This window comes from Schistocerca gregaria, chromosome 4 (genome assembly GCF_023897955.1).
Source record: "Schistocerca gregaria isolate iqSchGreg1 chromosome 4, iqSchGreg1.2, whole genome shotgun sequence".
Lineage (NCBI taxonomy): Eukaryota > Metazoa > Arthropoda > Insecta > Orthoptera > Acrididae > Schistocerca > Schistocerca gregaria.
Window position 1 is genome coordinate 102,519,470 of NC_064923.1, and position 27,223 is coordinate 102,546,692.

The 27,223-nt window shown below is 42.4% G+C and overlaps 1 protein-coding gene across 1 annotated transcript in view; it reads right to left on the minus strand.

Moving 5' to 3' along the window:
- Positions 1–26,882, minus strand: part of LOC126267960 (uncharacterized) — a 34,495-nt gene extending 7,613 nt beyond the window's left edge. The window contains exons 1-2 of the mRNA XM_049973294.1: positions 26,805–26,882; positions 17,290–17,415 (exon numbers count right to left, since the gene is read on the minus strand). Of these exons, the coding sequence (XP_049829251.1) occupies positions 17,290–17,415; positions 26,805–26,840 (162 nt within the window). The 5' untranslated portion in view covers positions 26,841–26,882. The remainder of the gene's footprint in view (positions 1–17,289; positions 17,416–26,804) is intronic.
- Positions 26,883–27,223: the final 341 nt, after the last annotated feature.

The following is a 27,223-nucleotide window of genomic DNA, read 5'->3' on the forward strand; positions in this document are numbered from 1 at the left end:
TGGCGTTGCTAAGACTCAAAACGTGCGCAATAGGCTGTATGATGCGCAACTTCACTCCCGACGTCCATGGCGAGGTCCATCTTTGCAACAACACCACCATTCAGCGCGGTACAGATAGCTCAATTCGGCATGTTGTTGGGCCCCTCTGGATTGTCTGGTTGAAGCCATATGCGACACTCATCGGTGAAGAGAACATGATGCCAATCGTCGGAGACGTGTCTGGAGGCAACCCGATCAGGCTGAACCCTTTACACACACTGTCCAGAGAGTGCATCAAGGTAGAGGTTCCCTGCTGTTTTTGGGTGGCATTACGTGAGGCCCATGTACAGCGCTGGTGGTCATGTAAGGCGCCGTAATGGCTATGCAATATGCGGATGTCATCCTCTGACCGATAGTTTAACCACATCGGCAGCATATTGGCGTGGCATTCGTCTTCATGGACGACAATTCGCGCTCCCATCGTGGACATCTTGTGAATGACTTCATTCAGGATAACGACGTCGCTCGACTAGAGCGGCCAGCATGTTCTCCAGACATGAACCCTGTCGAACATCGCTGGGATATTGATTGCGGACTCCATGGAGTGTTCCGTGCACCACGGCCAAATGGAGGATATAATTGGATGGAAAATCAGCATTGGTCATATTTTTTTGTTTTATTATCCGCAAAATCGATTTTCGGTCACTTGTATGTTACAGCACTGAGGATGGTCACTAGTGACCGAAAATCGATCTTGCGGATAATAAAACAAAAAAATACGACCAATGCTGATTCTCCATCCAGTTGGATGCCTGGGATAGACTGAAAGGGCTAGACGTGACCCACCAACCACTCTGAGGGATCTACGTCGAATCACTGTTGAGGGGTGGGACGATCTAGACCAACAGTGCCTTGATGAATTTGTGGATAGTATGACACGTCGATTACTGGCATGCATCAATGAAAGAAGACGGGCTAATGGGTATTAGAGGTTCCAGTGTGGGCACATTGTGCCACCATACAGCGTGACCTTAAGAGGTGGTGGTCAAGATTTCTGTAATGTGTGGTTTCCATGAGCAATTAAAAGGGAGGAAATGATGATTATGTTCATTTCTATTCCAATTTTCTGTAGTGGTTCCGGAACTCCGGGAATGTAGGTGACGCAAAACTTTTTCTGGTGTACGTATATACAAGCGCTTCCTCATAGAAAGATCCGTAGAGAGAGCCTGCAAAATTGCTCAAGTCACACCAATATCCAAAAAGGGAAGTAGGAATAATCCGATGAATAACAGGTCCATATCACCAACGTCGTGGTTCCTGGTGTGGGTTCCTGTAGTGAAGTCCCAGTTCATGAACCACGGGCAACGTATGAGTCCCGACAGTCGGGATACCAGTTACTTTGGCATAAGGCTGGGCATCTCGGGCATATTGAGTCGTGGTCACCTTGTGCTCATACGACAAAGACTACTAAATCCACCGGTTAGTCCCTCAACCGTTAGGAGTAAAACCCAATGGGACTCGGGGCAAGTAAGGCTAGCAACCTGCTTCCCCAGTACTTTAAATATGATGCTGGCAGCAATCAGAGCAAAATGCCTCGGACCTTTGGAGGTGACGGAGTCCCACCTCTGACAGACAAAGCAGGGACTCCTAAGATACGACTTGGCAAACAAATGGCGATGAGGTGGGCGCTATTAATATCAATGGGGGCTATTCTGGGAAGAAGGTAGAGCTGGCAGAGGCTGCAAGTAAGATGGGGCTGGACGTTTTAGCTATTAATGACATTCGGGTAAGGGGTGATAAAGAGGAGGAAGTGGGAGAATACAAGGTCTACCTGTCAGGAGTCAAAGCAGGAATAGCACAATGGGGTGTAGGGCTTTACATCAGGAAAGAAATGGAACTCAGCGTAGTTGCAATAAGGTATGTAAATGAACGACTGATGTGGATAGATTTGACAGCGTCTAGCGAGAAAATTAGGATTGGGTCAGTATATTCGCATTGTGAAGGGGCAGATCAAGATAAGATAAATAGTTTTTATCAGGCACTCAGTGATGTAGTTGTTAGAGTAAAGGACAAGCACATTCTGCTTATGGGTGATTTTAATGCCAGGATTGGAAAGCAAACAGAAAGGTATGAAAAGGTTGTGGGTAAATTTGGAGAGGATATGGAGGCCAACAGAAACGGGTAACAACTCTTGGATTTTTGTGCCAGTATGGGCTTAGTAATCACAAACTCCTTTTTTAAACATAAGAACATTCACCGGTATACCAGATCTGTTATTGACTATATAATAACAGATCAGGAATTCAGGAAGACTGTGAGGGACACCCATGTATTCAGGGGATTCTTTAATGACACTGATCATTATTTTATCATCCTACATATGGACCTGTCCTCCTACACTTTCGGCCTCACAATCCCAATTTCACTGCAGATTAGAGCGGAGGAACTTCAGGATAAGGAAATCAGGCACAAGTACATAAGTGATCTCAGAAAGGTACCTGTTAGTTGAATGTAGTCAATTACAGTCATTGGAAAAGGAATGGACAAGGTACAGGGACACAGTACTAGAAGTAGCTAAAGAATGTCTTGGAACAGTAGTGTGTAAAAGTAGGCTGAAGCAAACAGCTTGGTGGAATGACACAGTCAAGGCAGTCTGTAAAAGGAAAAAGCAGGCGTATCAAAAATGGCTACATACTAGAACTCAGGTAGACAGAGAAAGTTATGTTGAAGAAAGAAACAAAGCCAAACAGATAATTGCAGCATCCAAGAAGAAATCTTGGGAAGACTTTGGAAACTGGTTTTCCAGCAGCTTGACCCATAGTCTCCAACCTTTCTGGAGTGTAATTAGTAGTCTTCAAAAGGGAGGTAAGAAGGAAAGACAAGTATTTTGGACACATCAGGAAAACTGCTGGTGAATCCTGTGAATGCCTTGGGCAAATGGAGGGAATATTTTGAAGAGTTGATTTCGAGGTACAATGGGATAGGAATGATAATGGAAATAGGATCACTTTGAGGAAGTGGAGAAAATGGTCAGTAGAATGAAGTGCAATAAAGCAACTGGGGTGGATGAATCTAAGTCAGAATTTATGAAATACAGTGGAATGTCAGTTCTTAAATGGCTACACAGGATAATTGAAATGGCCTGGGAGTCGGGACAGGTTCCATCAGACTGGACAAAAGCAGTTATCACACCAATATTTAAACATGGAAACAGAACAGATCGTAACAACTACATAGGTATCTCTCATTTCAACAATACCTGAGAAGATTTTACCCACAACGCTGATTAAAAAGTACGAGTATTAGTTGAGGACCAGTTGGATGAAAATCAGTGTGGGCTTAGGCCTCTTAGAGGTTATGAGTGGAACAGGGAATTGTATATATGCTTTATAGATCTAGAAAAGGCATATGACCGGATTCCTAGGAGGAAGTTATAGTCTGTTGTACGTGATCATGGAATAGGAGGCAAACTTTTGCAAGCAATTAAAGGTCTTTACATGGATAGTCAGGTTGCAGCCTTGTCTTAACCCTGAAACTACTCTGAACCATGAACTCAATTTACCGTCAACTCTAACTGCTGGCTGTCTCCAATCTTGTTCATATTATTTATGGATCATGTGCTGAAAACAATAGACTGGCTAGGTGAGATTAAGATATGTGAACACAAAATAAGCAGTCTTGTATATGCGGATGACTTAGTAGTGATGGCAGATTCGATTGAAAGTTTGCAAAGTAATATTTCAGAGCTAGATCAGATATGTAAGGACTATGGTATGAAGATTAGCATCTCCAAAACGAAAGTAATGTCGATGGGAAAGAAATATAAACGGATTGAGTGCCAAATAGGAGGAACAAAGTTAGAACAGGTAGGATGCATATTCTCACAAGATGGCAACATAGTGAAAGAACTGGAAGAGAGGTGTAGCAAAGCTAATGCAGTGAGCTCTCAGCTACTCTCTTCTGCAAGAAGGAAGTCAGTACGAAGGCTAAGTTATCTGTGCACCGTTCAATCTTTCGACGAACTTTGTTGTATGGGAGCGAAAGCTGGGTGGGTTCAGGTTGCCTTATCAATAAGGCTGAGGTTACGGATATGAAAGTAGCTAGGATGATTGCAGGTACTAGTAGATGGGAACAATGGCAGGAGGGTGTCCACAACGAGGAAATCAAAGAAAAACTGGGAATGAACTCTATAGATGTAGCAGTCAGGGCGAACAGGCTTAGATGGTGGGGTCATGTTACACGCATGGGAGAAGCAAGGTTGCCCAAGAGACTCATGGGTTCAGCAGTAGAGGGTGGGAGGAGTCGGGGCAGACCAAGGAGAAGGTACCTGGATTCGGTTAAGAATGGCCTCTTCTGATGTTAAACCTATTACTTCAAAATCAATGTTCAGCACTGAATAGGTGATCGCAGAGGAATTTGATTATGCCTTTCAGTGTTCAGTCTGGAGCATAGACCCCTTATAAGTTTTAGATGGTGGTGGTGGTGGTGGTGGTGGTGGTGGTGGTGGTGGTGGTGGTGGTGATATCACTAACGTCGATTTGTAGCAGGATTTTGGAACATATACTGTGTCCGAACACTGTGAATTACCTCGAAGAAAACGATTTATTGACGCACAGCACGGATTAAGAAAATATCGTTCTTGTGTAACACAACTACCTTTTTATACTCAAGAAATGATGAGTGCTAGCCGGCCGTTGTAGCCGAGCAGTAGTAGGCGCTTCAGTCTGGAACCACGCGACCGCTATGGCCGCAGGTTCGAATCCTGCCTCGGACATGGATGTGTGTGATGTCCTTAGTTTAGTTACGTTCAAGTAATTCTAATTTCTAGGGGACTGATGACCTCAGATGTTAAGTTCCAAAGTGCCCATAGCCATTTCTTTTAATGAGTGCTATCAATAGGGAACGTCAAATTGATTCCATATTTTTAGATTTCAAGAAGGTTTTAGACACCGTTCCTCACGAACGTCTTCTAACCAACCTCTATGCCTTTGGAATATCGCCTCAGTTGTACGACTGGATTCATGATTTCCTGTCAGAAATATCACAGTTCGTAGTAAGAGACGGAAAGTCATCGCGTAAAACAGAAGTAATATCCGGTGTTTCCCAAGGAAGTGTTATACAGGGCCCCTCTTATTCCTGATATATATTGACGACATAGGAGACAATCTGAGTAGTTGTCTTAGATCGTTTACAAGATGATAAATGAGAGCATCATCTGCAGAGTCATCAGATGACGAAAACGAATTGAAAAACGATTGAGGTAAGGTATCCCTATGGTGTGAGAACTGGCAATTGACCCTGATTGAAGTTATTCACATTAATTACACTTATCTTTAAAGAAATCAGCTAACTTTCGATTACGCGATAAGTCACACTAATCTGAAGGCTGTAAATTCAACTAAATACTTATGGATTACAATTGCAAATAACCTACATTGGAACGATCACGTAGATAATGTTGTGGGTAGAGCAAACCAAAGACTGCGATTCATTGGTAGAACACAAAGAAGGTGCAACAGATCTACTAAAGAGACTGCTTACACTACACTTATCCGCCCTATTCTGGAGTACTGGTTTGCGGTGTGGGATCCGTATCAGGTGGGACTGACGGATATTATTGAGAAAATTCAAAGGAGGGCGGCTCTAACAGATTGCTACAAACTCAGAAATTGCACGTGTAGCGTTCTTTTGGGAATCTATAGGTTCGCTACTTTCAACTAACGAAGCGAACGCAGAGTACATTTGTATAGATTAAAAGTATCCGGACACCGACAAAAACATACATTTTTCATATTAGTTGCATTGTGGTGCCACCCACTGCCAGGTACTCCATATCAGCGACCTCAGAACTTATTAGACATCGTGAGAGAGCAGAATGGGGCGCTCTGTGGATCTCACGGACTTCGAACTTGATCGGATGATTGGGTGTCACTATTACCATACGTCTGTACGCGAGATTTCCACACTTCTAATCATCACTAGGTTCACTGTTTCCAATGTGTGAGTGGAAACGAACGGCACAAAATCGGTCAAGCTGACCTCGTCTGTTGATTTACACGTTACGACCCTCTTCAACTATCGGCGGTCTCTGTCATAGACATCTCTCCAGACCATTGCACAGGAATTACAAACTGCAACAGAATCCACTCTAAGTACTATGAGAGTTAGGCGGGAGGTGAAAAAACTTGGGTGGCTTACGAGCTGCCGCTCGACCATGAAATCCATCACGCCGGTAAGTGCCAAACGACGCCTCGCTTGGTGTAAGCAGGGTAAACATGGGACGATTGAACAGTAGAAAAACGTTGTATGGAGTGACGAATCACGGTAGATGATTTGACGATCCGATGGCAGGGTGAGGGCACTACACACGCTGCAGATGACGTTCAGCGAGCATTCGCCATACCAACAGTGAAAATCGGAGGCGGGGGTATTACGGCGAGGTCGTGTATTTCATGGAGGGGGCTAGAACCCCTTGCTGTTTCGCGTGGCACTATCACAGCAAAGGCCTACATTGATGTTTGAAGGACCTTCTTGCTTCCCACTGTTGAACAGCAATTCGGGGATGGCGACTGCATCTTTCAACACGATCGAGCACCTGTTCACAATGCACGTCCTGTGGCGAAGTGGTTACACGACAATAACATTCCTTTAATGGACTGGCCTGCACAGAGTCCTGACCCGAATCGTATAGAACACCTTTGGGATGTTTTGGAACGCCGACTTCGTGCCAGAGCTCACCGACCGACATCGATACCTCTCCTAAGTGCAGCACTCTGTGAAGAATGGGCTGCCATTGCCCAAGAAACCTTCCAGCACCTGATCGAACGTATACCTCCGAGATTGGAAGTTGTTACGGAGGCTAAGGATGGACCAACACCATACTGAATTCCAACATGGCTGAAAATGATTTACAAGCTCGTGGCGCCATCCAACGGTCAAGTGTCCGGATGCTTTTGATCACATAGTGTAGGTGTGGTGTTACCTGTACTGATGTACGCCATAGGTTAGCTACTTCCAACTAACGAAGAATTAGGCTCCCAAAAGAACATTGCTGCAAACTCCGAAACGTCCTTTTATATGTTATAAAAATGTTCTCCCATATAACAATTGTACGTGTAAACTGTTAAAAAAATCGCTGTCGTTGGCTTTCGAACTCTGGACCTTTAGCACGACGAACTCACTCTATACCGACTCACCGAGCATATTTCGTAGCAAACAGTGCACATACATTTGCTTTTAGTGTACTTAGTAATTCTGGTGTTCCTTTTAATTACCATTAACACATGTTCGATTTAGTTAGGCGACAGCATAGAGCACTAACAGGTGTTTTGGTTGATGCGCTCTCGATACACAACGTTTTGTACCGATTTGAGTATCTGACATCTGGAGGTTTGGGCGTGAGAAACATAATAGAAGAAAAGAGTGTATGCGAGACATTTAACAGAAATAATAAGAGTTTGTACCAGTACACAGAAATTGTAATAAATACAAGACAGAAAAAATAGGACAGATAAAGATCAACAGATGAGGGACACGAGGTCGTAGCCGGTTATCTGCTGTATCAATATGTAGTAGAAATTAGTCACGCACTGTGTTTTTTGGTCTGTATGTTATAATTGTACGGATTTTGATACGGTTTTCACATATAGACTGATTTACGAGGAAGGATAGTGTGTATAATTTGTTTCCAGTAATGGCGAGAGGGCAATATATGTTTTGTATCTGTTCCATATTTAATTGGCGTTTGGAAAGACACCTGATAGCAATGATAGGAGCTATTAGCCGATCAGATAGATATGGCGGGAAAAACAGTAAAGTAACAGCCGCATCAAGTCCAGAGAGACGCAAAGTATGGTCAGAATTTACAAGCACTAAAAATTAAACTCCATTGCCCTGTTTATCAGCCTCCGTGTGACGACTAATCTAAGGAACTATAATGTTGTTGTTGTTTTTGTTGTTGTTGTTTTTGTTGTTGTTGTTGTTGTTGTTGTTGTTGTTGTTGTTGTCTTCACTCCTGACACTGGTTTGATGCAGCTCTCCATGTAACTCTATCCTGTGCAAACTTCATCTCCCAGTACTTATTGCAACCTACATCATTCTGAATCTGCTTAGTGTATTCATCTCTTGGTCTCCCTCTACAATTTTTACCCTCCACGCTGCCCTCCAGTGCTAAATCTGTGGTCCCTTGATGCCTCAAAACATGTCCTACCAACCAGTCCCTTCTTCTTATCAAGTTGAACAGAATTGGAGATAAGAGGAGTTTGTGGCACAATACCTCCTCATTAGTTATGTGATCTAACCATCTAATCTTCAGCATTCTTCTGTAGTACCACATTTCGAAAGCTTCTATTCTCTTCTTGTCCAAGCTATTTATCGTCCATGTTTCACTTCCATACATGGCTACGCTCCATACGAATACTTTCAGAAACGACATCCTGACACTTAATCTATACTCGATGTTAACAAATTCCTCTTCTTCAGAAACGTAGACTGGCAATGGCAAGGAAAGCATTTTATATCCTCTCTACTTCGACCACCATCAGTTATTTTGCTCCCCAAATAGGAAATGAGACACCTAAAGTAGTAAAGGAGTTTTGCTAATCTAATTCCCTCAGCATCACCCGACTTAATTCGACTACATTCCATTATCCTCGTTTTGCTTTCGTTGATGTTCATCTTGAAAGGAGGGTATAAGACACTGACGTTCGCCGATGACATTGTAATTCTGTCAGAGACAGCAAAGGACTTTGAAGAGCAGTTGAACGGAATGGACAAAGTTTTTATTTCTTCTCCATGGATTTTAATACCTACTCCGAATTTTTCTTTTGTTTCCTTTACTGCTTGCTCAATATGCAGATAGGGAAGGGAGTGAGTCTGGGTTGTAATCTCTCTCCGATGTTATTCAACCACTGCTTCCTTTTCATGTCCCTCGACTCTTGTAACTGCCATCTAGTTTCTGTGCAAATTGTAAATAGCCTTTCACTTCCTGTATTTTAACCCTGCCACCTTTAGAATTTGAAAGAGAGAGAGAAAGGTTTTGAAAATGTTGACTGGAATAAAGTCTAAGGAAAGGCAAACCTACGTTTCTAGCATTTGTAATCTTATTTTTTTGCTAAGTCTTCTTGAAGTCTAGCATATGGTGAGCAAGATGTATGAGACAGGCGAAGTATCCTCAGAGTTTTGTCAGGACTGGCTCTCCCAAGGCCGTCAGTAGTTCCAATGGAATGTTGTCTACTCCCGGGGCCTTGTGTCGTTACTCCCATTTCATCTTGATCTACATTCTCTTTCATTTCCGTTATATTGTCCTCAAGTACATCGCCCTGGTATAAACTTCTATTACATTCCTTCCGCCTTGCTGCTTTCCTTTCTTTGCTTAGAACTGGGTTTCCATCTGAGCTCTTGATATTCATACAAGTGGCTCTCTTTTCTCCATAGATACTGCCAACAGGAAAATTAAGGAGACCTATCTTAACCCTAGTGAGATAAGCCTCTACATCCTTACATTCGTCCTCAAGCCATCCCTGCTTAGCCATTTTGTACTTAATGTCGATCTCATTTTGAGGCGTTTGTTTTCCTTTTTGCTTGCTTCATTTACTGCATTTTTATATTTTCTCCTTTCATCAATTAAATTCAATATTTCTTCTGTTACCCAAGGATTTCTAGCAGCCCTCGTCTTCTTACCTACTTGATCCTCCGCTGCTTTCACTATTTCATTCCTCAAAGCTACCCATTCTTCTTCTACTGTATTTCTTTCCCCCATTCCTGTCAATTGTTCCCTTATGCTCTCCCTGAAACTCTGTATAACCTCTGGTTCTTTCAGTTTATTCAGGTCCCATCTCCTTAAATTCCCACATTTTTCCAGTTTCTTCAGATTTAATCTACAGTTCATAACCAATAGATTGTTGTCAGAGTCCACATCTGCCCCTGGAAATGTCTTACAATTTAACACCTGGTTCCTAAATCTCTGTCTTACCATTATATAGTCTATCTGATAACTTCCAGTATCTCCAGGATTCTTCCATGTATACAACCTTCTTTTATGATTCTTGAACCAAGTGTTAGCTATAATTAAGTTATGCTCTGTGCAAAATTCTACCAGACGCCTTCCTCTTTCATTGCTTATCCTCAACCCATATTCACCTATGATGTTACCTTCTGTCCCTTTTCCTACTCTCGAATTCCCGTCACCCATGACTATTCAGATAGTGAAGGGAGATGAAAATTTGATAATTTCTTTTATCTCATCATAAATTTCATCAATTTCTTCATCTGCAGAGCTAGTTGGTATATAAACTTAGACACGAGGCCCACGCCTACTACAGTAGTACATCTTAGCGTAGTGAACACATTATTGTGGCCGTTTGTAGTAGCTTACCTGCACTCATATCTTCTTATTCATTATTATACCAACTCCTGCTTGACCCCTATTTGATTTTGTATTTATAACCCTGTATTCACCTGACCAAAAGTCTTGTTCCTCCTGCCACCGAACTTCACTAATTCCTACTATATCTAACTTTAACCTATCCATTTCCCTTTTTTAATTTTTTAACCTACCTGCCCGATTAAGGGATCTGACATTCCACGCTCCGATACGTAGAACGCCTGTTTTTCTTTCTCCTGATACCGACGTCCTCTTGAGTAGTCCCCGCCCAGAGATCCGAATGAGGGACTGTTTTACCTCCGGAATATTTTACCCAAGAGGACGCCATCATCATTTAACCATACAATAAAGCTGCATGCCCTCGGGAAAAATTACGGCTGTAGTTTCCCCCTTGCTTTCAGCCGTTCGCAGTGCCAGCACAGCAAGGCCGTTTTGGTTATTGTTACAAGGCCAGATCAGTCAATCATCCAGACTGTTGCCCCTACAACTACTGAAAAGGCTGGCGCCCCTCTTCAGGAACCACACGTTTGTCTGGAATCTCTACAGACGCCCCTACGTTGTGGTTGCACCTACGGTACGGCCATCGGTGTCGTTGAGGCACGCAAGCCTCCTCACCAACGGCAAGGTCCATGAATCAATGGGGGGGGGGGGGGGGGGGGGGAGGTGGAACTACAATAATAGATGTACACACACACACACACACACACACACACACACACACACACACACACACACACACACACACACACACCCCTTCCTTTCAGATTAGTGCATCACCACATGTTAAAAACGAGTCCTCTGGTCATAGATAGTCGGTGCTGGGCGTGTGAATCTGGGGCGGATCGTTAATTCAACATAGAGACGGTACTGATAGTGGAAACGGGAAGTGAAGCAAAGTGTGTGGTTAATATAGAGACTTACAAATATAGGTACTCTGTCGATGACCGAATAATTATCCAGAGATAAAGGGCAAATATTTAGATAGTAATTCTCATGTATTGCCAGCTGGAAAGTATTTTCTACGTAAAAAAAAAAAAAGTAATGGCCTTTAATGGGAAACATCCAGTGCCTTCCAAAACAGTACTAGATGGACAGTCAGTAGAACAGGTGTTATATTTTCAGCTCTTAGGCTGTGATATAAGCAATGAACACACAAATAATGTCACTAATAAATTATATAAGGTCTAAATAATATTTGGCACATACACAAAACAGTGCGTGGCAAGACAAGGAACGATACAAAATGAAATTTATACAGACTAATGCTTATCACAAATGTAATATATGGAGGCCTATCTTGAACAATAACTAAGAAAGATGAAAGAAAGATACTGTTAAATGAGGCGAAGTGAAGCGACTTTAATTTCATTTGTTTCAAACATGTTTGTGTTTTGGTTCCAGTTTATTGGTTTTTCTTTTGGAGCATTGGGAATGAATCTTTACTATCTTTTGCTCTAACAGATCGTAAAATTATTCAAAAAAGGCCGCTGGGGTGTTCACCGACGCAGCTATGTGATAGCTGTGCATTGTTTATGACAGTACAGTGACTTTACTTTTCAATTAGTGATAAATGTTCAGGACAATTAAAGAACAACAATGTGTGTATAACTATCATTTCAGATTTAGTGTTAGACCCATTGTCGTCATGGTAAAACATAAGACGATCGTTCAGGTTTTGTTTTCCAGGGTTCCTTCGTGAATATTATACATTCGGGTAGCCTTGTTAATGAATATTTTTCCATTTAAAATTTCTGTGAGAAACTCTTCCAAAACATCCAGGCTATATTTCTTTAATTCTCACAACTAAAAGCTTACTTTTGTACAGTTGCGGGATTTTCACAATGGCAACTCTTACGACCCGAATTATGCGATGCAACAAAGAGAACTGTGACCTTACGTGACAAATTCTTAGGTTATAATACAAACACTGGCAACATTTGAGTTCGTTACCCTACCAACAGCCTGTTATAGACAACTGTTACTGCGTACGCTGTGTCACAGTCTTCCTGCGTTCATTAGTCCACATTATTGCCACATCCACGAATGTTTGTTCATGCAAGAACCGCTCGCCAAGAGACCGTCGACTTCACCCAGATTCCACCAAGAATTTGCAGAGGTCTATTTATGTGTTTTTAAATAGGTAAGTGTTACAGATTAAGTGTTGTTATTGCTCTAATTGTCATTGTGAAGGGTCAATTCATGCCATTCATAAGACCTAGACAGGTGAATTGACTTATGACTGTCACACAAATAAAAGCTTTAAAAAAGAACATCATTTTTCTATATTTTTTTTAGTGATGTAAACTTTTAGTGGACTAATTTGCGGAATCGTTTACAGAAGTAAACATAAAAGAAGAAGAAAAGAAAGCATTGTCATTTTTACAATGCAAGTGTTACCTACGAAAGGATTCCAAAACAGGAAGTGGCATGTTTAAACTAGACTAAGAAGACGAAAAATCAGCACAGTGAAATTGTGAAGGGATACTGGAAGGAAATGAATAGCCAACACCAGCTTCTCAAATAATATAATTATTAAGTAGGCCTCTGAAGCCCATACGAGAGGGAAAAAGAAAGATTTGTATTACATGGATGTTTCATTTGTTAAAAGCTGACGTATGCGATTGTGGAAACGGAGTCTTTTTAAGGCGATCGAAACACTCCCGTTTCTAGTTCATTTCGATGTTGTACTGACGTCACAATCTGTTTGAAATCGGCACACAGCATCAGTTGCATTCTACAGAACTTGTAGACGATTACTGCAACTTTGTCCCAATTCGTCCTAAGACTTTCCGAAATTCGCTCAAAGAACTGCCTGTTACGAATCAGGAAGGAGGAGATGGGAACAGGGAGGAGTGAGTAGGAGATGGACAGACAAAGGAGAGGGGAAAACGGGTAGAGTGAGGGGAAAGTAGAATACAGATAGAGAGGAAAGAGGGGGGAATGGTTATGGACAGGGGGAGCAAGAGAGAGGCAGAGAGAGGGTGAGGAGGAGATGAACAGAAAGAGAGGGTAAAGCAGATAGACAGAGAAAGAAAAAAGGAGGAGATGAAAGGCTGTGGGGGAAGGAGGAGACGGACAGAGAGGGGGAGAAGGAGGTGAAGTGGAAATGGAGAGGGGGTTATGGACAGAGAAACCTAAGAGGATGAGATGGGCAGAGTGTGGGGTGATTTGAAGACAGACAGAATAAGGAAGAAGGCGCAGATGGTTAAAGACAGGTGGAGGAGGAGATAAACTGAGATGGGTGGAGTAAGAGATGGAGAAATAGAGAGGAAGAAATGAACAGAGAAAGGAAAGAGGAGGAGGTGGACAGGGGCAAGGAGAGTAAGAGATAGTGATGGACAGACACAGGGGGAGGAGGAAATGGCAGAGGAAGGAAAGGGGATATATGAGAGAGAGAGAGAGAGGGAGAGAGAGAGAGAGAGAGAGAGAGAGAGAGAGAGAGAGGGGGGGGGGTTGGAGAATATAGACAAAACGGGGTGTTGGAAAGGGAATTAGAAGGGGAGGAGATATACTGAGAAAGGTGTAAGAGGAGTTGGACAGAGTGTCGATTTCCTCCTTTACCCCTCTGTACATACCCTCCACACTCCTTTCTATGTGCACTTCCTCCACCAACAAAGAGAAAGGGACGGGACTAATAGAAGGTGGGAATATACATACTCGGGCAACGCCAGCTACTCAGCTGGTCAGTTAAAGCAGTGTCGACTGCATTTTTCTATTGACTACCAACAGAACTACTGATACACTCGCGACTATCCCACTCAGCTTTCGACCTGCAAGCTCATCTTAATGCGCCTTTTGAGTATGGAAATCACATGGATGTCGAAAGCCGAGGATTTCTTGGGGACCTAGTACGCAGCAATCGCTGGTGCTGTGGCGTCGAGAAGTTAAGCAGTGAGTTACGTCCAGCGTGTGGGGAAGGAGCAGACTAGTGCTCAGAGATTCCACACTTACTGCATCCCCCGCCCCTTTATCTCTCTGTCCATATGTGCCTCCTCCTCCTGCTCCTCCTCCTCCACCTCCTCCTCCTCCTCCTCCTCCTCCTCCTCTTCCCTTTCACTGTAGTTTCCTCCTTTGTTCATCTCCTCTTCGCTCATCTCTCTGTCTCAACTCTTTCTGTCCCTGTCTCTATTCAGATGGACGGAGAGGGAGGGAGGAGGTGATGGACAAAGAAAGAAAAGAGAAGGAGGTGGATAAAATGCATTCAAAGCCTACATAGTTAAAATATTAGCACTTAAAGCACAATCTTTTAACAACCGTTCCATTTGGATATTTGTACATTTTTAATGCACAAGCTCGATTATTACCCATTTTGAATGCATGGACGTAGTTTCGGACTTATTTCAGGTCTGGGGATTACATCTCGGCGGTGTCACTGTCAGTGTTGTTGCTTACCCACGGAATTATAGTGGTCTGGAGCACACGATGCCAGTAGTATTCCAAAGAATTTCGATCGATAATTGGTTTTCGTAAGTAGGCAGTTATACTGCTTGCTGTCAATGCGTACGGGTTTGCGCCTATACAGGAACACGTCAATATCAGAAAATAGAGAAAGAAAAACGCTGTCTGCTGTGGGACCTTAGAGGGGCTTATAAAACTGTCTGCTCGTTCCCAGACCGCCGGAACTGTGTCGCTGACAGCCAAACATTCGCGGCCAAAACCGTCCAGCTCTGTAAGACGGCTAAGTCATTTACACTGAAGCGCCGAAGAAACTGGTATAGGCACGCGTATTCAAATACGGAGATAATAAAACGGGCAGTATACGGCGCTGCGGACGGGAACGCCTACATAAGACAATAACCTCATTTCATCGCTACCTCAGAGATGCTGTGTCCCATCGCCCCGGCACCGATTACAACACCACTCTAAAACTCACATAAATCTTAAGTATCTGAGCAACAGTAATCGATCCGCGCTAAATGGCAGGATTTTCCCGTACGAAAATTCCACGTGTGTACCGTGAACATCAGGAATCCGGTAAAACATCAAATCTCCGACATCGCTGAGACCGGAAAAAATCCTGCGAGAACGGGACCGATGACGGCTGGAGAGAGTCGTTCAACGCGACACAAGTGCAACCTCTCCGTAATTTGCTGCATATTTCAATTTTCAATCATCAGTAAGTGTCAACGTGCGAACCATTCAACGAGACGTCATCGATATGGGCTTTCGGATCCGAAGGCTCGACGACACAAAACTTTACGCCTCGCCTGGGCCGTCAACACCAACATTGGACTGTTGATGACTCGAAACATACTGCTTGGTCAGATGAGTCTCGTTTCAAATTGTATCGAGGGGATGGACGTGTAAATGTATGGAGACAACCTCATGAACACATGGACTCTGTTCAAGCTGGTTGAGGCTCTGTAATGGTGTGGGGCATGACGAAAAAATGGCCTTGACCTCAGAAGTAATCCCCTGCTGACATGCAAAGTCCCATAGTACTCATCAGTCCCCTAGAACTTAGAACTACTTAAACCTAACTAACCTAAGGACATCACACACACACATGCCCGAGGCAGGATTCGAACCTGAGACCGTAGCGGTCGCGCGGTTCCGAGCTGTAGCGCCTAGAGACGCTCGGCCACCCCGGCCGGGGCATGACAAGTTGGAGTGTATGGTCTCCTGATACTTATAAATAGATGCAGGTGATCAGACAGGATGCTTACTTACTTGTCACCTGTCAGAATCGTATCTAGGTCTATTGCGGATTCCGACGGACTTGGGGCGGGGGGGGGGGGGGGTCGTAATGTCCTGCTGGAATTTCCCAAGTCCAAAATTGCTACAGAGTGGTGGCCAGCGAAAGTGTTTAAACACAAGAATGTTCCTGGAGCCAAACTACCCAACACCGACATTGTTGAGCATACCAGGGATGCATTTCAACGTGCTGTTCAGAAGAGAACTCCACCGCAGTGTACTCTTTACGGATTTACGGACAGGCCTGCAGGATTCACGGTGTCTGTTCCCTCCACCACTACTTCAGACATTAGTCGAGTCGGTGCCTCGTCGTGTTGCTGCACTTCTGCGTGCTCACGGGGCCCCTACACGATATTAGGCAGGTGTAAGAGTTTCTTTGGCTGATCAGTGTGGAAACGCTAGTTTCAATAAACGTTTGAACCCAAATCGATTACAGGATCGGTACTGTCCATACCTTATAAATGGGTATGGAAATACAAACTGCAAATCTCCACACATATTATAATCATATAGAGTGGAAGGAATGATTGAATAACACCGAAATTAATCCTATTTGAAGTGCATCCATTGGGGAAAGAGCAGCGAGGACCGACCATTTCAACATCTGATTCATGTTTTTGTGCAGCCCATGCTAACGTAAGTAGTTTTCAACACCAAGTTGTTTTCTCCTTCCTCTAATAACCAACTCGGTACTGAGATGAGGATTCGTAGCTGTTACCTTATTCTGATTGTAGTCAAGGAGGTGTGATCTCATGTGAAGGGAGGTTGGCCGCCTGTCTAGTATCTGACTGTCAAGTGCTGACAAAGTAACTCGTCAGACTAGAACCATCGTTGCAGATGCGACAAAATGCAAAATCAGTACACCACAGCACCGTGCAAGATCACTGGACTTTTACACGGTCAGTTTGCAAACCAGTAACCTCAAATAATGACTCTTATATGAGATGACTTCCGAAATGTCTTCCCCTAGATTATGTGTTTTTCACATAGCGCCAGATAATAACCATCAGTTAGTCTGTAAGAAAACATATCTGGTAACTGATCGTATCTTCCCAGAGTTAATAAATCGCGCTCCACTTACATCAGATCATACGCTTATCTGTAGTTACAGAACTAAAGTTTATGGATACTTCTAAATGCAAATAACTTTCTCATAAACTGAGATTGGCCCGTTATTAGTCATTGTTAAATAAAAATATTGATTGTGTTGTAACCACAAAAGTATGACTTACCTGTGAACAGTCATTACTGCAGACAACTTGACTAGGATACGAACAAGTCGCTCTTAGTTCGTATTCCATATATTCATCACCCTCCATATATTCCTCACCGGCAGCGCCGGCGGCAATGGCCAGGAACTGGAAAAGATAATCGTTTTCAATGTCGCTGTCACTGCATTAGCACAGTTTTCCAAAATGAACATACAGGTAACATGTCTCAATAATATGTTACTAGTTGTTTTTAACATGACCTCTTTTCAGAATGATGATTCGTTAAAAATTATCTCCATTCTTTGACAAAATGCATTTTGAATGGATTCGGGTTCTCTGAGAGTCTGGTCAGCGACTCCACACAAAACGAGACTGCTTCTTTTCGACTACAACGCCCTGCAGCGATGAGATCTTAGTCCCGTTTTCAAAATGAACCTCACACTGATGTTGGAGGAGGCGGAACAGTGGGGGAATAGTGGAGCGGAAAGAGTCCGCCATAATTTTGTTGCGGCTGACGCAACAATCCCTGCCAGCGTGTCATTTGTAGTCTACAGGCGTTACTACAACTTGACGTTCGTTCTCTGTGTTAAGTACGAAACAAAGGTGTTTCAAATCCTGATTAATATGCTCTTTTCCCGTCACGTTTGAGGTCCTAATAGCTATCTGTTTATATTTATCACTTTTGGGAACTTGTTCAAGTTTGGCACAGTAGAAACTTACTTGCACGGGTTTCCAGACTATTAATGAAAGAACTGAATTGTCCGCACTTACGTGTATTTTTAATGTTTGATGATGACCAATTTTTGAGGTTTGTTCAAAAGGCATTGTATTTAATTCTCTTGTCAAACAGATACATTACATATGGTACTCATTACTAGGTAGCAATAAAAGCTTATTATTATCGAAAATGTATTATTTTGGTTCTCCTCGTTTGAAAAATTTATGGAACTGATTGAGACAGTAAATAACTTTGAACATCAATTAGTCCTTGGAGAAAAATATTTTTCCTCGTCTTTTGTATCAACCAACTTTAAGAAACGCTTGTCTGATGAACAACTCCTCGACAGAATAGGAGTGAGCCATGAGGATACTCTGTAGTAATCCACGCGCTTTCAGATCGAAACTGAAAAGACGTTTGAATTCGAGTGGTAGCTTATTGAAAATGGATGCAGCAATATACTTCACACCTTTCTGCACGAGAGTTAAGGAAGTCCGATTCAAATGGAGGTTTGATTTCTGCCAAGTATTAATGGAGTGAAAGCTGCTTATTCCTTATAGATATATTATTAACAAGAAATGGCAGTAAGGAACATATTTGTCTATTCCCAAGAACATGTAGGCCAATGTCCAAACACTCGGACTCGTGAACAGGGTTCGACAAGAGGTTCGTCAGCCTACACCACTTATTGCCCGAAGCGCCTGTTTCTGAGCCAAAAATATCCTTTTAGAATGGGAAGAGTAAACCCGAAATATAATACCATACGACATAAGCCAATGAAAATAAGTTTCGTATCGAACGGTCACTCACTTCAGATACCATTCGAATAGTAAAAATGGCAGCATTAAGTGTTTGAACATGATCCTGAACCTGGGCTTCCGACGACAGTTTACTATCTATATGAACACAAAGAAATTTGAACGCTTCCAGTTTCGCTAATCATATGCCCGTTCTGGGTAATTAAAATTCCAGGTTTTGTTAAATTGTGTGTGAGAAACCGTAAAAACTGAACCTTGCTGTCATTTAGCGTTAGTTTATTTTCTAAAAGCTATGAACGTAGGTCATGAACTGCACTATTTGAAGCTGAACCAATGTTGCACACAACATCCTTTACTAACAAGCTAATGTCATCAGCAAACAGAAGTATTTTAGAGTTACCCATAATAATAGAGGGCATGTCACTTATATAAAAGAGGAACAGGAGTGGTCCCAACACTGATCTCTGGGGCACCCCCCACTTGACTCACCGAGACCCCACATCTCAGCCATTCTCAATATTGTGAATAATGACCTTTTGCTGTATGTTGCTAAAATAAGAGGTGAACCAATTGTGAGCTTTCTCCCATACTCCGTAATGGCCCAACTTCTGGACCAATATTTTGCGATGAATACAATCAAATGCCTTACTTAAACAAAATGTTTTGAAAGCTGTGCATATTGTTTTTATTTAACCCATCCAGTACCTCACAGAGAAAAGAGGTTTCTAGCGATGCAGGGTGAAAACTCAGTGATGCTGTGCCAACGGTAATCATATCTGGCAATGACTGAAAATGCTATATTCTGTCACCTGTCGAATGAATCGCATTATTGTTACACCAAGCCGATAGCTGGGTCCTTACACGCCGTCATCCAGGTACATGGCTCCACGAACCATGCACTGCACCACAGATGCAAGCTGGTGAGAGCAGAATAATTTTATGGGGTACATTTGATTGGGCTTCCATGGGATCTGTGGCGGTAATCAACGGCAACACGGCCCCATTGAACTGCATGAACATTAGGCATGAAGCGATGCAAGTGGCCCGCTACAAAGTCTCACCTTGTGGCGAAAACGTCTTCCAGCAGGATAACTGCCCGTGTTTGAAGGTCAGAATCGTGCTGCAGTTCTTTGAGGGGCGTTAGTGAACTCATACCGATGTCTTGGCCAGCAAATGTGCCTGATTTGTTCCATTTGGTACAAATATAGGGCGACAGCTGCGTGCCCTAAACAAACATCCCGTAATTCGCGGGAAATACTTGAACTAAATGCCTAGACTTAGGTTAACATATTTCTAGTATCCTGTCAAGGACTTGTAGAATCCATGCCAATATGAATTTCTGCTGAACTGCGTTCGAAAAGTGCAACAACACGCTACTAAACAGGTAATCATAATGTTTCGGTTCATTGGTGTATATCGCCAATGGAAGAGAATAGCTTGCGACCATTTCTTCAAAGATTACCGTCGCAAAATCTCGGTCGCAAAGAGGAAAATCCGACGTCAGGACAGGATTTATTCTTCTCGACAGTATGAATTTATTCTATTTTGATGACCTTACCATTAGATATTCAATGTAAAGCGTGTTACTCGTCAGGATGTGGCGGCATTCAAGACTTGATGGCCTACGTTCTGCAAAAACGAAGTCCTTCAAACTGAACGTTGTGGCCGAACATCTCATTCAATGGAAAATAAGCCTATTCTTTGTCACAACGAATTTCAGATTACAAGTCAAGAGGCAGGAGTTGTGATTCCGAAACCCTTCATAGATTTTATAGTAGAGGGGAGATCTCGTTTACTAAAGGAGCAACAAATTGGCTCATTACTGGTCTTCACAGATCCTTCCAATAATCCGCCTTCTGCCGGGAAAATTCTTATAAACATCAAGAAAATTGATGATTTAAGAAAATTGTACCAATACGTACCAGATACAGACAAGGAATTTTACGATGAGATCTACCATTTACCTACTAGCACGAAAGCTAAAACTCCTCAAGAATTCTAATGACAAGTTCATTTTCTTGTGTAGACTTCCAGAACCATACGCTGTTTTCAAGGTTTTTTCAGTTGATTTGTCTGAATGCACAATATTTATTTGGATATTTAAGAAATATTGCAAATACAATTAAAAAAAGAAAAGAAAACAAGGTTTTTGATTTTTTCAATACCCATTTTTATCATGAGAAAGGCCCATATTGCAAATATACTTGAAGAAACAAAAAACTTTTTTTTCAACCCTAAGTTAATTTTGGAAACAGCCCATCTCTCTCGTGGTTAAAACTTAATATCTTTATGCCTAACAAGTCATTTGCTATCTTGATAATAGGAAACGCCTCGTTATCATTCACCATCCTGTAAGGTTTAGAATACTTTTTTCTTCTGAAAATTTGAAAAAATTGAATCGGTCATTTTGAATTGGGGTTATCTCAGACATAAGCGGTAATCCTATTTCGCACGCATGATAACCTTTGGTCTTGAGTCGTATTTTACACAAAATAATCGTAAACATGTTTGAAACCCGGAGAGACTGACAGAGAGAAGTGTTTAAGGATGGTGAGGTGGTTGATTCCCATGAATTCGTTCTTAGATGGGATAACTGAGTTCAGTCACAGGACATATTTTTGGCACAGTGGCAGGCTATCCCGATGTTGCTCGTGTGGACTTCTGTTTTACAAACGGAAAACTTTTGCATTGTCTTTGTAGTGAGTCGAATCACCTGCGTAGGTGAGAACGTTACCTTCTGAAGGAGGAATAACAGTATAGAATAACGGTGGGCACGAGACAGGGGAGCAGTCTTTATGTTGGGAGCACATCACGAAGACGCTTACTATGTAAAACCAAATCCAGCTTTCCGCAACATAGTAAGCAACATTTCTGAAGGCCTGGCGTTTTTTAGGGAGAAACCACAAGTGACAAAATTCTAATGTGTGCGAGAGCGCTTTAGCTGCATATAATTGTGATTAGGTGTGTAAATGCCTGAAATGAGTGAAATAATAGACTAAAATGTTTGTATGCGAAGCTGCTCTATTCTGATATGGTACTTGTAAATGAAGTACTTGATAAACCCTTTACATGAACGTAATACAGACTTGTTAATGGAAAGTCTCAGAGAACCCATTTTGACTCAAATAATCATTCCGTGCGGTCACGGCCGACACCTCGTGCTTCTGTGAGCCCGGATGTAAAAATATCGTTTAGAATTGAGGAGAAGCCCATGAACCTTGTGCTTTATGGTTAGAACTAGAGGAAGAGAAAGAGGCACATTCTGTAATACTTTGCAAATTTGTAAAACATATGTCACAATAGTTAAAATTATCGGGGTTGTTAGAGCGTGTCATAATTCCTCTAAAATAATCGACGTTTCGACCCCTCTGCTGGGATCTTCTTCAGGATAGTAATGGGGTCGACGCGTCGTTTATTTTAAAGGAATTATGACGCAGCCTAACAACCCAGACGATTTTAACTTCAGTGGCAACGGCCACGAAAGCCTGCAGACTTACGTATGTTAAGGTTTTTGTTGAGCAGGAAAGTAAACAGATGACAGTGTGTGGAGGGATGCTGCAACACGACTCCGTAAGGTGCGATGAACTGCTCCTGCAGTGCTCAGCAAAACCACTTCATATAGAGGGAAGCGAGCATCATCATGAAGACCAGGCACCGCTTCAGGACTGCACGTACTCGGAATGAAAGAGCGCTTATTCAGGAAGCTGATGAAGTGGAGCAAGCAAGACAGCGCCATTGAAGGGTGAAGTTGGGCAATATTACAGCCCTGGCCAAGTTTATGACAGAGAGGACTAATCAAGAAAATGAGAACATATGAAATGTTAGCCACCTAATGGCTATACCGTCTGCTACAACCTGTGGTTCCTTCTGGGATAGGTGTGCCGTGGTGAGAGAACTACAGGTCGACAGACTCTCATGAAACCCACTCTCCCTGAATCAGACCCCCTCTCTCAGTTGTGTTCCGATGTACTCAGTTGCTCGCGGACGTTGTTTGTAGACGACTGCTTTGCTGACGCCAACAGCTGCCACTGCTAGCATGAGCTGTCCTCAGAGCCAGCAGTTACTGACCACAGCAGCCGCTAAACAACGCGGTTATTACCCTTCACATCTTTGTAAGATGAAAGTTCAGCCATCGCCGCACTGCGACGTCCACCCAACTGAGATTGCAGACCTTAACCATATGATTCTACTAGGGTCTTCACACTATGACAGACAATGCCGCAAGTTTCTCGATGTCTTGATAACAAAGGATTTCCCAACCTACATCGGTGACGAACGTGTTTCGGCAGATGTCGACAACGGGCTATGTCAGTATGCCCACTTTCTGCAAGGAGCAGATGACCAGTTGTAAGTCAGACACAACACAGTCCACATGCCACATCTTCACATGCTGGATGCCTTAAGTGTGTGAATATACAAAGTGTACCATGACGTTCACCTGGAATTAATGTAATTCGAATGTCTGCGCTGTATATATCATATTGTATACCAAACATGCAGTTACTCACTTTTCTAACTATATGGTTGAAGCCAAAGGGAGGGACAATAGCAAATAGCCTCCCTCCTGCTGTTATGTCGTCTCTGGAAACGCTCGCTGGGCCATTAATCATACAGTAGTACTTGATCCATTTCGATACAGTCATCACTAACCCTACGTCGCATATTTATACGAAAGGAAACCGTGCCTGTTACTCGCCTAAAGAGCTGAATGATGCACCACTATTGGGGTCATCTCCTCTCCCCAACAGCACATATGAAACATCCATACAGTAGATATTACAGAACAATGTCGCTAAGGCTGCTCTGACCAAAACGTAAAAGGTGTGCAGTGGTCGTTGATACAAATGTCCGCAGCACCATGCCTTGTAACTATCGAAATACCTTCAGCATAAACAGAACGTTCATCAGCGTGAGATGGACACCGTATAGTGCTTGACTAAACGCGCTGACATAAGTAATCTCCTTTTGCATAATCCCAGATTGACACTTGTTTCTTTCAGCATGGTTCGTGATAGACCTATTACCAGCCAGTGTGCAGTACCTCTACGGCGCTAAACCTGTAAGAGTAGGGCCCCCAGAGCTGGCACAGATTCTAATTAATTAATTAATTAATTAATTTATTTATTTACAAGTCTACTTCCGTAGGAGCAAATCTCCATGGTCATGGAAAGTGTCAGCACATGAAATTACAACGTAAAAGTAATAATCGATAGAAAATAAAATATTTATGAACCCAAAAAAAGTTTAGCCATAACCTTATGTAAACGCAGTCAACAATATAACATAAGAATCAGTTACATTTTTCAAGGAACTCCTCAACAGAATAGGAGTGACCCATGAGGGAACTCTTTAGTTTCAATTTGAAAGCGCATGGATTACTGCTAAAATTTTTGAATTCTTGTGGTAGCTTATTGAAAATGAATGATCTGTGTGCAGAAAGGTGTGCATTATACTGCTGCACTTCAAGACCTGTCTACTCCCGGGGTTTTGTTTCGATTTAGATTTCCATTAGAACTTCTGATAGCCTTGGGAGAGTCAGCCCTGACAAAACTCATACATCTTGCTCGCTAGATGGTAGAGACAGGCGAAATACCTTCAGACGTCAAGAAGAATATAATAATTCCAATCCCAAAGGAAGCATGTGCTGACAGGTGTGACAATTAGCGAACTATCAGTTTAATAAGTCATGACTGCAAAATACTAACACGAATTCTTTGGAGACGAATGGAAAAACTGGTAGAAGCCGACCTTAGGGAAAATCAGTTTGGATTCCGTAGAAATGTTGGAAGACATGAGGCAATACTGACCGTACGATTTGTTTTAGAAGGTAGATTAAGTCTACAAATGCTACAAAAGTAGGTTTGCCTTTCCTTAGAGTATTCCAGTCACACTGTCAAAAGCTTTCTCTAAAATTCTGAAGGTGGCAGGGTTCAAACACAGGGAACGAAAGGCGATTTGCAATTTGTACAGAAACGAGATGGCAGTTATAAGAGTCGAGGGGTGTGAAAGGGAAGCAGTGGTTGGGAAGGAAGTGAGACACAAATTGAATAACATTGGGGATGGTAGAACCTTATGGTGAACAAGCAGTAAAGGAAACAAAAGAAAAAGTTGGAGTAGGAATTAAAATCCATGGAGAAGAAATAAAAAGTTTGAGGTTTACTCATGACATTGAATATTTTTTGTTTCTGGCAGAATTACAAATGGCACTGAGCACTATGGGACTTAGGTTAGTTAACTTCTAAGTTCTAGGGGACTGATGACCTCAGAACTACTTAAACCTAAGGACAGCACACATCCATGCCCGAGGCAGGATTCGAACCTGCGACCATAGCGGTCGCGCGGTTCCAGACTGTAGCGCGTACAACCGCTCGGTCACCTCGACCGGCTGTCAGTGTCCATTCCGTTCAACTGCTCTTCCAGGTCCTTTACTGTTTCTGTCTTGAAAGGAGGATATAAGATGGAGGATATAAGATGGAGGATATAAGATGGAGGATATAAGATGGAGGATATAAGATGGAGGATATAAGATGGAGGATATAAGATGGAGGATGATGGAGGATATAAGATGGAGGATATAAGATGGAGGATATAAGATGGAGGATACAAGATGGACATCAACAAAAGTAAAACGAGGATAATGGAATGTAGTCGATTTAATCAGGTGATGCTGAGGGAATTAGGAGGAAACGAGACACTTAAAGTAGTAGATGAATTTTACTGTTTGGGGAGCAAAATAACTGATGGTCGAAGTAGAGAGGATATAAAATGTAAACTTTCAATGGAAAGGAAAGCGTTTCTAAAGAAGAGAAATTTGTTAACATCGAGTATAGGTTAGAGAGTGAGGAAGTATTTTCTGAAAGTATTTGTATGGAATGTAGCCATGCATGGAAGTGACACATGAACGATAAATAGTTTAGACAAGAAGAGAATAGAAACTTTCGAAATGTGGTGCTAAAGAAGAATGTTGAAGATTAGTTACGTGATCCACTCATCTAATGAGGATGAGGTACTGAATAGAATTGACAAGAGGAATTTGTGCACAACTTGACTAGAAGAAGGGACCGGTTGGTAGGACATGTTGTGAGGCATCAAGGTATCACCAGTTTAGTATTGGAGGGCAGCGTGGAGGATAAAAACCGGAGAGGGGGACCAAGAAATGAATACACTAAGCAGATTCAGAAGGATGTAGGTTGCAGTAGGTACTTGAAGAAGCTTGCACAGGATAGATTGGTTTGATGCAGCTCTCCTTGCTAGTCTCTGGTGAAATTGTTCTTGTTGTGGTCTTCAGTCCAATCTCAGTTCCCTTACAAATGTCAAGAAAAGCCATTCGTTAATCGACCTTTCTTGCAAGAAACAACAAATACTTGTGCCAAGGATATTGAATAATCCCCTGGCCAAAAACTTTACTTGACTGTGAATAGAAAATTACTAATGGTTTTAATCGCACACGACGATTCGTTATGATCCGACTGTTAATCCAATTGTTAGGTCAGGCGCGCCTGGGTAGTGGTAAGCTATCTGACTCGCAATTTTGGAGAACGGAACATCGGATATCCGTCCAGCGATAAACAGTACGATTTTCCGTAGTTATTTGTTAGCACCAGTCCTAGCGTTTGCCTTACACAATTCAAAGAAACTCGACCAATTACGTATCACCAATCGCATCTAGCGCTAGGTCACTAATGAGCTCGTGCATGCCGTTGTGAGAACATTTCATTAAAAAATAAAGATTGTCGCTAATAATACTTCATTTACTTCTTCTCGTCCAGTTTTTTTTTTTTTGTCTCAAACTAACAACTGCTTCGTACATACACTCATAGGTGGTAAAATGAAGCTGATATGACAAAATACAAAGCGTATGTCAGTGATGGCTAACATTTCAAGTACGATGAACAACGGAGGACCACAATGACGTTTTTTTGGTAGTCACTCGCCTCTTTCGTCCATCATTCCTCGATGTAGCGAAGAACAGACCGAATTCCTACCTCAGTCTTCTAGGCAAGTGTCAAATGAATGACAGCTGCAACTTCCGTGGTATATAAAAAATATTTCTTACTTACCGCGATAGTAAGCGTTACAGCTACTCGTGAAGGCATGGTTGTCAGAAACGTCTGAGAGCGAGTGATCAGATGAAGAGGTATGACACTTTCCGCTTTATATTATCAGATAAGGAGGAGAGAGAATCATTTTCAGATAGCGGAATATGTTCTTATCGTAACAAAACAGGTACTGAGTGCGGCCTTGGTAGTTACAAAAGCAGTGAAGCAGCGCAGCCAAGCGAGGGTCTTGCACTGGACAAAGTTCTCACCATATTCATATCCTTTTCGGTTTACCAGAGAAATAGTCAATTAAAATTTAACCTGTAACTCTCTGTAAGTTCCAAACACATTTGCATAATTTTAATAAAGTTTTCATATGTCAAACTTTACGCCTCGTAAAGACAGAACAGGTGTTGGTTCGTCGCCTTTCACAGCCGGAG